The sequence below is a fragment of the Pantherophis guttatus genome, chromosome 5 (genome assembly GCF_059756535.1).
Source record: "Pantherophis guttatus breed Tessera chromosome 5, ASM5975653v1, whole genome shotgun sequence".
In the NCBI taxonomy this organism is placed as follows: domain Eukaryota; kingdom Metazoa; phylum Chordata; class Lepidosauria; order Squamata; family Colubridae; genus Pantherophis; species Pantherophis guttatus.
In genome coordinates, this window is record NC_142067.1 from 1,970,643 (window position 1) to 1,982,489 (window position 11,847).

Sequence of the window (11,847 nt, forward strand, 5' to 3'; positions counted from 1 at the left end):
CTCCAACTCTGTTATCCTGTTACATGCAGCTCGAAGAATGTCCTTATTTACAAAACCGGTTCGGATGGACTTTGCTTGCTTCCTTCTGACCCCAAATTATTATTAGCTGGAGAGAGATTAAAAGAGAAAAAGCAGGAAGGGTTGATTTGCGTCAGAATTCGCCCCCTTGTGAACCAGGATGCAAAAAAACCTCTGGAATCCCCCCCCGCCTAGCAGCTGGAGGAAAGTGATGCAACCTGGAACTCAAACCCTTCCGGTGTTTTTCCTCGATTCTCTGCCCTCGTTTGGACTTAGAATAACTTTATGGTCACTTGGAATGTACACCAATCGGCATCCATTAAAATGAAATTTCGTTCCATGCAGTTCTCAAAGGGTCACCACCCTCCAATAGACACTACATGAACATGACGGAATAAATGAATGAATGAACAGAATGGAACGGAACGGAAGAGAATAGAATAGGAAATAAGAATAGAATGTGGAATAAGAATAGGGTAGGATAGGATATGAAATAAGAATAGAATATGGAAATAGAATAGAATAGAATATGAAATAAGAACAGAATATGAAATAAGAATAGAATAGAATAGAATAGAATAGAATAGAATAGAATAGAATAGAATAGAATAGAATATGGAAATAGAATAGAATAGAATATGGAATAAGGATAGGATAGGATAGGATAGGATAAGATAGGATAGGATAGGATAGGAAATAAGAATAGAATATGGAAATAGAATAGAATAGAATATGAAATAAGAACAGAATATGAAATAAGAATAGAATAGAATAGAATAGGGAAATAGAATAGAATAGAATATGGAATAAGGATAGGATAGGATAGGATAGGATAAGATAGGATAGGATAGGATAGGATAGGATAGGATAGGATAGGATAGGATAGGATAGGATAGGATAGGAAATAAGAATAGAATATGGAAATAGAATAGAATAGAATATGAAATAAGAACAGAATATGAAATAAGAATAGAATAGAATAGAATAGGGAAATAGAATAGAATAGAATATGGAATAAGGATAGGATAGGATAGGATAAGATAGGATAGGATAGGATAGGATAGGATAGGATAGGATAGGATAGGAAATAAGAATAGAATATGGAAATAGAATAGAATAGAATTTGAAATAAGAATAGAATACGGAATGAATAGAATAGAATAGAATAGAATAGAATATGGAATAAGAATAAAATATGAAATAATAGAACAGAACAGAATAGAATAGAATATGGAATAAGTATAGAATATAAAAATTAATAGAATAGAATAGAAGAATAGAATATGGAATGAATAGAATAGAATAGAATATGGAAATAGAATAGAATAGAATATGGAATAAGGATAGGATAGGATAGGATAGGAAATAAGAATAGAATATGGAATTAATAGGATAGGATAGGATAGGAAATAAGAATAGAATATGGAAATAGAATAGAATAGAATTTGAAATAAGAATAGAATACGGAATGAATAGAATAGAATAGAACAGAACAGAACAGAATAGAATATGGAATAAGTATAGAATATAAAAATTAATAGAATAGAATAGAAGAATAGAATATGGAATGAATAGAATAGAATATGTATTGTTTAACAATCAAAATTATAGGCTGAAATGTTCATGGACGTAAGTCGAGGATTACCCGTGCACCTTTTCGCCACTCTGCCGCAGCCCAGGCGCAAGGGAATTCCATCAGATGGCTGGGAATTGTGTGCTAAACTCCCTTCTTAAGATATAAAGACCGGAAACCGGCTATAAACGAAGCACGACTGAGGCAGAGTCTGTTTCCTTGTCGCGTTTCCAAAAGGAAACGGATTTATGAAGTCACTGTGACTTCCTGCCTGCTCCTAGGGCTATGCCATGGCAGGCCAAGAAAGAAAGAAAATAGGTTTTGCCTTCTCCCAAAATAAATTAGTCATGCATCCTCTGGAAAGACGGAGGTGCTAAATGCACGCACCCCGATGGAAGCAGGCCAAGGCGAGTGTGGTACGCAGGTGCATGGCACGCTCAGAATTCATAGTGCAGTTGGGACAGAGGCCTTCAGCTGGAACCTTGGGATGGGATGGGTGAGGAGAGGAGAAGAGGGAAGGAGAAGGAGAAAGAGAAGGAGAATGGGAAAGAGAAGAGAAGAGAAGAAAAGAGAAGAGAAAATAGAATGGGATGGAAAGGAAAGGAAAGGAATAGGAATAGGAATAGGAATAGGAATAGGAATAGGAATAGGAATACGAATACGAATACGAATACGAACACAATACAATAGAAAATAGAATAGAAAAGAATATTAGAACGGAACGGAACGGAACAGAACAGAATAGAAAACTGGAATGGAATGGAATGGAATGGAATGGAATGGAATGGGATGGGATGGGATGGGATGGGATAGGATAGGAATTAATAGAAGTAGAGTAGAGTAGGGTAGGGTAGGGTAGAGTGGAGTGGAGTGGAGTAGAAAATAGAATAGAATAGAGGATAGGAAAGGATAGGAATAGAATAGAAAAGAATAGAATAGAAAAGAATAGAATAGAATAGAATAGAATAGAATAGAATAGAATAGAATAGAATAGAATAGAATAGAATAGAATATGAAATAATGAATAGAACAGAACAGAATAGAATAGAATATGGAATAATAGAATAGAATAGAATAGAATAGAGGATAGGAAAGGATAGGAATAGAATAAGGAATAGAGTAGAATAGAATAGAATAGAATAGAATAGAATAGAATAGAATAGAATAGAATAGAATAGAATATGAAATAATGAATAGAACAGAACAGAATAGAATAGAATATGGAATAATAGAATAGAATAGAATAGAGGATAGGAAAGGATAGGAATAGAATAAGGAATAGAATAGAATAGAATAGAATAGAATAGAATAGAATAGAATAGAATAGAATAGAATAGAATAGAATAGAACAGAACAGAATATGGAATAAGAATAGAATATGAAATAATGAATAGAATAGAATTCTTTATTGGCCAAGTGTAATTGGACAGACAAGGAATTTTCTCTGGTGCTTAAGCTCTCAGCGTACATACAAAGAAGAAAATAATATAACCATAAGGTACCAAACCAAATTTTGCAGGCATGACATGATTCATAGCCTGTTTCTCAGCCTTGGCACGTTGAACGGGTGTGGAGACTTCAACTCCCAGAATTCACCAGCCAGCCAGCCAGCTGTGGCAGGAGAATTCTGGGACTTGGAGTTCTAAATATATCCAGATCGCACTCAAAGGTTGAAAAGCTGGTTTAAGCAAAAAACAGGAACTGGCTCACTCTTCTTCTTGCCTCACTGACGCGGTTTGTGAAGCATGTCCCACTCTCATGCTCCTTTCTTCAAGTTTTAACAAGTGAGAAAGTCAACAAATTTGCCGTCTCTCGGCCTCTGACGACAACTCCTCTTGGACTCTGCTTCTTCGAGAGTTGGCAGCTCAGAGGCGGCTGGTGCTGGCCCAGGTTTGCCACACCTGCCATTCGTGCAAAAAAAAAAGTCTTTTATTCTCTTTTATATTGGTTTATGGCATTATTGTAAAACACAAATAGGACACTGCATGATGTATTTAGATGGAGGGGTGTTTTCTACAGTGTTGACTGGAGATTGTTCACACACAAAGGGAAGGTCACTTGAACTTTTAAGGAGAAAATGTGTGTGATCGCTTGGGCTCAGTTCTGCAGAGGGAGGGAGGGAAGGTGGGAAGGAAGGAAAGAAGGAAGGGAGAGAGAGGGGGGAAAGGGAAAGCAAAATGAAAGTGGGAAGGAAAAGGAATGGAGGCAGGGAAAGGGAAGGAGTGAAATGAAAGTGGAAAGAAGGGAAGACTGGAAGGAGAGAGGGAGGGAGGGAGGGAGGAGATAAAAGGGAGGAGAAAGAATGGGAAGGAAGCGAGAGAGGAAGGGAATGAGAAAGGAGAAGGAAGGAAGGAGGGAAAGGGGAGGAAAGTGAAAAGAAGGGAAGCAGAGAAGGATGGAGGAAGGAGATAAAAAGAAGGAGAAAGAATGGGAAGGAAGAGAGAGAGAAGAGAAGGGAGGGAATGAGAAAGGAGAAGGGAGGAAGGAAGGGGGAAGGGAAGGAAGGAGAGAGGGAAGGAAAGCGAAGTGAAAGTGGAAAGAAGGGAAGGAGACAGAGAGGAAGGAAAGAAGGAAGGAAGGAGGGAGGGAGGAGGAAAAGGGGAGGAAAGTGAAGTGAAAGTGGAAAGAAGGGAAGCAGAGAGGGATGAAGGAAGGGGGGAAATAAAAGGAAGGAGAGAATGGGAAGGAAAAGAGAGAGGGGAAGGGAGGGAGGAAGGAAGGGAGAGGAGAAGGAAGGAGGGAAAGGGGAGGAAAGTGAAAAGAAGGGAAGCAGAGAGGGATGGAGGAAGGAGGTAAAAGGGAGGAGAAAGAATGGGAAGGAAGCGAGAGAAGAGAAGGAAGGGAATGAGAAGGGGGAAGAGGGGAAGGAAGGAAGGAGGGGGGAAAGTGAAGTGAAAGAGAGGAAAGGAAGAAAGGAAACGTGCGTGGAGGGGGAGTGGGCGGGGCCTGTCCGGGGACGGGGCGGGGCGCGTGGGGCCCGCGGGCGCCCTGTTGCAAAAGCGCTCCCGGGGGCGATGCCTCTGCAGGCGGCGGCGGTGCTGCTGGTGCGGCTGGGGCGGGCGTCGCTGGGGGCGTCGCTGGGGGCCCAGGCGGCGGGGGCGGCGGCGCTGCGGGCAGGGGCCCCGGAGGAGCGGCTGGTGCTGTGGGAGCCGCGGGGCCCGGTCTACACGGCGGGGCTGCGGGGGCTGGAGGGGGCGGCGGGGCGGCTGCGGGCGCTGGGGGCGGAGGTGGCGCTGGTGGGGCGCGGCGGGCGGCTGACCTTCCACGGGCCGGGCCAGCTGGTGGCCTACCCGGTGCTGGACCTGCGCCGCCGCCGCCTCGCCCTGCGCGCCTACGTGGCCGCCCTGGAGCGCCTGGCCCGGGACGCCTGCCGCCGCCTCGGCCTCCCCCACGCCCGGGCCCTCCCGCCGCCCCGCACCGGCCTCTGGCTCGGAGACCGCAAGCTCTGCGCCATCGGTGAGCCCCGCAGCGGGGAGGGGAGGGACTGCCGGGCCCATGGGGCACGGCCGGCCGGCTCAGGCGGCAGGAGGCAAAGTGGGAGTGGGCTACTGGGGGCCTCCCCGGTGCTGGGAGAAGAGAGGGACTACCAGGCCCATGGTGCATGGCCGGCTCAGGCTGCAGGATGCAAAGTGAGGGTGGGCCACTGTAACTGTACCCATCCATGTCGCCCACCCTGGGGGCCCCCAGTGCTGGGAGAGGAGAGGGACTACCAGGCCCATGGTGCATGGCCGGCTGCAGGCTGCAAAGTGGGAGTGGACTACTGTACCCATGGATCTTGCCCAGCCTGCCCCCTCCCCCGGTGCTGGGAGAGGAGAGGGACTACCAGGCCCATGGTGCATGGCCGGCTCAGGCTGCAGGATGCAAAGTGAGGGTGGGCCACTGTAACTGTACCCATCCATGTCGCCCACCCTGGGGGCCCCCAGTGCTGGAAGAGGAGAGGGACTACCAGGCCCATGGTGCATGGCCAGCTGCAGGCTGCAAAGTGGGAGTGGACTACTGTACCCATGGATCTTCCCCAGCCTGGGGGCCCCTGGTGCTGGGAGAGGAAAGGGACTACTAGGCCCATGGTGCATGGCCAGCCAGGGCTTCCCATAGGGAGGGGGCTATCGTACCCATGAATGTTGCCCACACTGCGGCTCTCCAGTGCTGTGTGAGGAGAGGGACTGCTAGGCCCATGGTGCCCAGCCATCTCAGGCTGCAGGTTGCAAATGGACAGTGGACTACCATGCCAGAATCAGTCATAGGAGGGGAATTTCCTGGACCATGGTGCCTGGCCAGCCAGGGCTGCCCATGGGGAGGGGGGCTATCGTACCCATACATGTTGCCCACCCTGAGACTACAGAATCAGTGATAGGTGGGGGACTGCCAGGCCCATGATGCCCAGCCAGCCAGGGTTGCTAATGGGAAGGAGGCTACCCTACCCATGGTCCTCAGCCACCCTGGGCTCCTGGGCCCACTCTTGGGATTCCCCACTGCTGTGATAGGAGAGAGGGACTGCCAGGCCCATGCTGCCCGGCCAGCCCAGACTGCAGGCTGCAAATAGAGAGTGGACTACGGTACCCATGGATCTTGCCCAGCCTGGGGCTTCCGGAATCAGTGATGGGAGGGGGAACATTACAATATTATTATTATATATTTTATTCATTAAACATGAAATTCAAGTCAACTGAACATTCAAAAATGCATCACAAATACCATTAAGTGGTGCTAATGGTTGATATGGGTTGTTGTTACTATTGTTATTATTATTATTATTAGTTAATCTTTAGTGAGATTCACAGCCTTTGAGGCTGGTTAATAGCTCAGCAGGTTGAGCTGAGCTATTAACTTATTATTATTATAATATAATAATAATTATAATTATATTATATTATAATTATAAATTATAATATATATTATAATATATATATATAATTATAATACATTATAAATTATAAGCTTATTATTTATTTTATTCATTAAACATGAAACTCAGTCAACTATTACTATTATTATTGCATTACAATAATTATTGTAAGTAATATTGTAATATTGTACAATATTGTATCACCATTCATTGATTACTATTCTTGTACAATATTATATTGACATTGTATGAATATTGTATCTATGTCATATACGGATGCCATCCTGTCTCTCTCTCTCTCTCTCCAGGTGTGCATTGTGGCAGACATATCACCACGCACGGACTGGCCCTGAACTGTTGCACCGACTTGACGTGGTTCGACCACATCGTCCCGTGTGGCCTGGAGGGGCTGGGGGTGACCTCCCTAAGCCAGGAGCTGCAGAGACACGTCTCGGTGGAAGAGGCCACGCAGCCCTTCCTGGAAGTTTTCCAAGAAGTCTTTAACTGTAGTTTAAGAGAGGAACCTGGTTTGCAGGAATGATGGACCTAACATGCCGATCGCGTTGCAAGACCCTGGATTGTCTCTTCGGAAAAGATTAAATTATGGAGTTTTTCTGGGTAGCGGGTTTTATTCCTGGCGGACCGAGCGTATCAGCACAATGCAAGGACCTGGACTTCTGACACAGGTAGTCCTCAACTTACGAACACAACTGAGCCTGAAATTTCTGTCGCTAAGTTGAGAAATTAATTAAGTGACTTGCCTCATTTTACGACTTTCGTTGCCACATTTGTTAAGTGACTTTACCGCAGTCGTTAAGTGAGTAACAACTGTTGTTAAATGGCTTCCCCATTGACTTTGCTTGCCAGAAGGTCGCAAAAGGGGATCACGTGACCTTGGGACACCGCCAACGGTCATAAATGTGAGTCATTTGTCAACCAGCTGGCTTTCATGCCTAAGGCAGGACTAGAACTCACCTTCTCCTGGTTCCTAAGCCAGCACCTGGACCACTAGACCAGACTGCCTCTCAATCACACGCTGTGGTTTTGCATCAATAAAACAATGTTTCACGAATGTGCCAAATCTGGAGTGGGCCAGAGAGAGAGCGGAGAGCCTCAGGAAAAGCAAACCTCAGGGCCAAACCCCAAAGGCAATCACTGATATCCAACTTTAGTTTAAATACAGCTTCAGCAAATACGTGTGTGTATATTATCTATCTATCTCTGTATCTGTCTATCTATCTAATCTATCTATCTATCCATCCATCCATCCATATCTGTCTGTCTGTCTACTTACCTACCTACTTATGGTATCTATCCATCCATATCTATCTATCTATCTATCTATCTATCTATCTATCTATCTATCTATCTATCTATCTTATCTCACTATCTTTATTTTATCTCTTATATATCCATTTGTCCATCCATCCATCTCCATCCATCCATCACTATTTCATTTTAATGTATTATTAAATGTACATTTGTACTTGATTGATTAATGTACATTTAAAGTGACAATAAAGTTAATCTCTTTCTCATCTTTATATTTTTCTCTCTGATCTATCCATCCATCCACCCTATCTATGTGTCTGTCTGTCTGTCTGTCCCATCCATCCATCCATCCGCTTTCTCTCCATCCATCCATCCATCCATCCATCGATCCTTCCAATTATCTCATCTATCCCATCCATCCACTCTATCTATCTATCTATCTATCTATCTATCTATCTATCTATCTATCTATCTAATCTCACTATCTTTATTTAATCTATTTCATTTTAATGTATGTTGATTAGTGTACATTTAAAGTGACAATAAATCTGTCTCTCATCTTCATATTTTTCTCTCTCTGATCCATCTATCTATCTATATTTTATCTTTCTTATCTATCCATCCATCGTCATTTCATTTTAATATATGTTGATTAGTGTACATTTAAAGTGACAATAAAGTTAATCTCTCTCTCTTTATATTTTTCTCCCTCTGATCCATCTATCTATTGTTTATCTCTATCCATTCATCCAATTTCTCTTATCTATCTCCCATCCATCCATCCATCCACTCTATCTATCTATCTATCTATCTATCTATCTATCTATCTATCTGTCTGTCTGTCTGTCTGTCCGTCCATCCATCCATCCATCCATCCATCCATCCATCCATCCATCCATCCATCCACAGAGAGTGTGTGTGTGTGTGTGTACAATACAATACAGGTAGTCCTCAACTTACAACAATTCATTTAGTGACCGTCCAAAGTCACAACGGCATTGAAAAATATGCCCTATGACTGTTTTCCACAGTTTTTACTTTTGCCGCATCCCCTTTGCTGATGAAAATCCAGCCGCTTGGCAACTGACTCACATTTATGACTGTCGCAGTGTCCCGGGGTCACGTGATCCCCTTTTGGTGACCTCCTGACCAGCCCAGTCAAAGCGGGAAGCCGGATTCACTTAACAACTGGGTTACTAACTTCTCCACTGCAATGATTCAGTTAGCAGCAAATGTTGTAAAGTCAAGGCAAAACTTATTTAACAGATGTCTCACTTAACCACTGAAATGTTGGGGCCCAGTTGTGGTCGTACATCGAGGACTGCCGGTATAGGAGACGATGCTTCAGGTCAAAGGGGACTGTTCTGCCCCAGCTATGGACCCCAAAGAACGCAGCACCCACAAAATCTATACAAAGCTTATTTTACTCAAATAACTCAAGTCTTTTTCAACCAAAGGCTGTTAATAAACTTTCTTAACAGCTTACAAGAATTCTAAGATAAGGTAATCACAGTCTTACTAGAGTTGGCAGAAAGCCCAGAAGCAATTTGCAGAGAATCCAGACGCGAAGGAGAGTGAACTAAAGTTGTTCCCTACAGCTTGCTGCAATTGGCGTTCCTCCTTAAATAGGCTAAGGGAATGGCCAATTAGCCCCAAGCCTTACTCTCGAGGAGACCTCCTCCTGAGGAGCCACTCCTGCCTTTTGGCAGCTCTGCGCGCCCGTGCATCGAGAAGAGGCTCCTCCTCTTCGTCCTCTTCACTTATGGGAGCTTCTGGAGGTTCTGAAGGCCTCTGGCTGAGTCCCAGCCTCCTCATTGTCTGACTCGAGCACCAGCTGCACAGGCTGCACCACACCAGCCTCCTCGCTGTCGGAATCAGCTACAATCTGCACAGGCCACTGACGGGCCACAATAGGGACACAGGAAGGTTGACTTTTGCTGGGTGGACGTGGGTTCTTTTAACCCAGTGTTTCTCAACCTTGGAAGCTTGAAGATGGGTGGACTTCAACTCCCAGAATCCCCCAGCCAGCAGCGCTGGCTGGGTGATTCTGGGAGTTGAAGTCCACCCATCTTCAAGCTTCCAAGGTTGAGAAACACTGTTTTAACCGGTTCTCTCTGGACAAGAACGGAATTAATTCTGTCCGGCTTCGATTTATGACTTGGCATGAATCCACCTTCCGCTGTGCCCTCTTGCAAACCCAGCATTTTCCAAGGCATCAACATAATACTTGGCCTGAATTTCCCTTGAGGAGGAGAGGCTGCCCCTTGGTCCTCAATTTACGAACTTTCAGTTAGTGACCCAAGTTACTACGGCACTGAAAAAAGTGACTTATGACCATTTTTCACACTTTGCAGCGTCCCCACGCTTATGCGGTCAAAATTCAGAATGCTTGGCAGCTGGTTCATACTTAGGACGGGTCGCGGTGTCCCAAGATCACAGGATTCCCCTTTTGCGACTTTCCGAGAAGCAGAGTCAATGGAGAAAGCTGGATTCACTTAACAACCGTGTCACTCAGGTAACGTTTGCAGGGATTCATTTAAGAGCAAGGTTGTAAAACGGGACACGCAATTGTTTTGGTTAGCAAAAGAAATTTTGGGCTCGGTTGTGGTTTGTAAGTCGAGGACTACCTGTGAAGCATTGTTGGAAGTCATGAGAAGCACACGCGGTCCTTGCTTAATGACAGATGTAGGGACGTTGCTGCTTGGTCAAAGGATCAGAGGTGAAAGGAAGGCTGGAGGCCAGTAGTCCTCGACTTATGACCACAATTCAGTCCCCAAATGTCCACTACTAAGCAAGGGTTTTGCCTCATTTTACAACCTTTTGGCCACCATAGTTAAACAAATCGCTGCCGTCGTTAAGTCAATCATGCTTATGTCAGTGGGGAAGCCATATTCACTTAATGACATGTCAATCATGTTATTAAGTGAATCTGGTTTCCCCATTGCCTTTGCTCGTGAGAAGGTCGCAAAATGGGATCATGTGACCGTCTCCCTGCCCCCCCCCTCCCGGGACATGGCAACCGTCGTAAATACGGGTCAGCGTCCAAATTTTGGCCATGGGGATGTTGCAAGGGTCGTAAGTGTGAAAAATGGTCATAAGTCAACTTTTTTCAGTGCCATCGTAACTTTGGACGGTCACTAAGTGAACAGTTGTAAGTCGAGGACTACCTATGATAGCTATTTTGCTTGTTTCACCAGTTTGAGGGGAAAGAAATAGTTTTGCTGGTAAATACATATGCAAATAAAGCCTATTTAATCAGTGCCTTGTTAATCCAAAAAGCTGCATTTCTCCTGCTATTGTGAGATTTTTTTTTTAATGTCTGATCTCATTAAAATCCATTTTTGGGAATTTCCAAGACACACATTTTGACTTAAAATCAAGATCATTTTCTCTCCCCCCTTGTCTCTGCTGTCCCTCAATTAAGTATCAAGGTTGGTTAGTTATAAACCTGGATCTGTTGGCTACGGGGAAGCAAAGTACATCAGCTCAGCATCATGGATTAATTATGGTTTAAGGCAGCAGCGTGCAAAGGAGAGAAAATGTATGAAAGTCAACTTTATTTTATGAAGACAAATTTATACGGCTTCCCAACTCGCACACAAGCGACCCCAGGCAGCTGAAAACGTTTTAAAAAATCCGCATCAGAAAACCCTAAACATGGCAGGTACAGCACAATGATTTATTTATTTAATAGTTATCCATTTAACATAAACATTTATTTATCGAAACACAAATTCATTCAACATAAACCATTTTTTAAATTAAACAACATCCATTCAACATAAGATGTGTTTTATTAAAGATTTACACATTCAATGTAAGTATTTATTTATTTAAGCACATGTATTCATCCTCTCCATTAATGTGCTGCGTAGTGGGGGGGGTGTCAAAAAAGTCAAAAGAGGGCAGTCAACTGTGGCTAATGGGAGTTGTAGTCCAGCCTTTATTGCATTCCCGGGGAATGGATTGGAGCTTGGAGGTCTTAAAATGCATTATCTCCTTGCTGCCTTAATGTTTGTTTCCCCCGCTTCCAGTGAGGGTGGACTACAACAGCCATGCTCCCCACCCAGGCTTGCCGAGGATCAGCATTGTTGGAATTGTAGTCCTACTACGGCTGCGAACTGTCTGTCTGTCTTCA

General features: G+C 44.3%; 1 protein-coding gene across 1 annotated transcript; it reads left to right on the top strand.

The window, feature by feature from the left end:
- The first annotated feature begins 4,605 nt into the window (after positions 1-4,605).
- Positions 4,606-7,050, top strand: LIPT2 (lipoyl(octanoyl) transferase 2). The gene is made up of 2 exons (XM_087895650.1): positions 4,606-5,047; positions 6,746-7,050. The coding sequence occupies exons 1-2, from the start codon at positions 4,606-4,608 to the stop codon at positions 6,976-6,978; spliced, it is 675 nt and encodes a 224-aa protein (XP_087751776.1). The 3' UTR covers positions 6,979-7,050.
- The last annotated feature ends 4,797 nt before the right edge of the window (positions 7,051-11,847 follow it).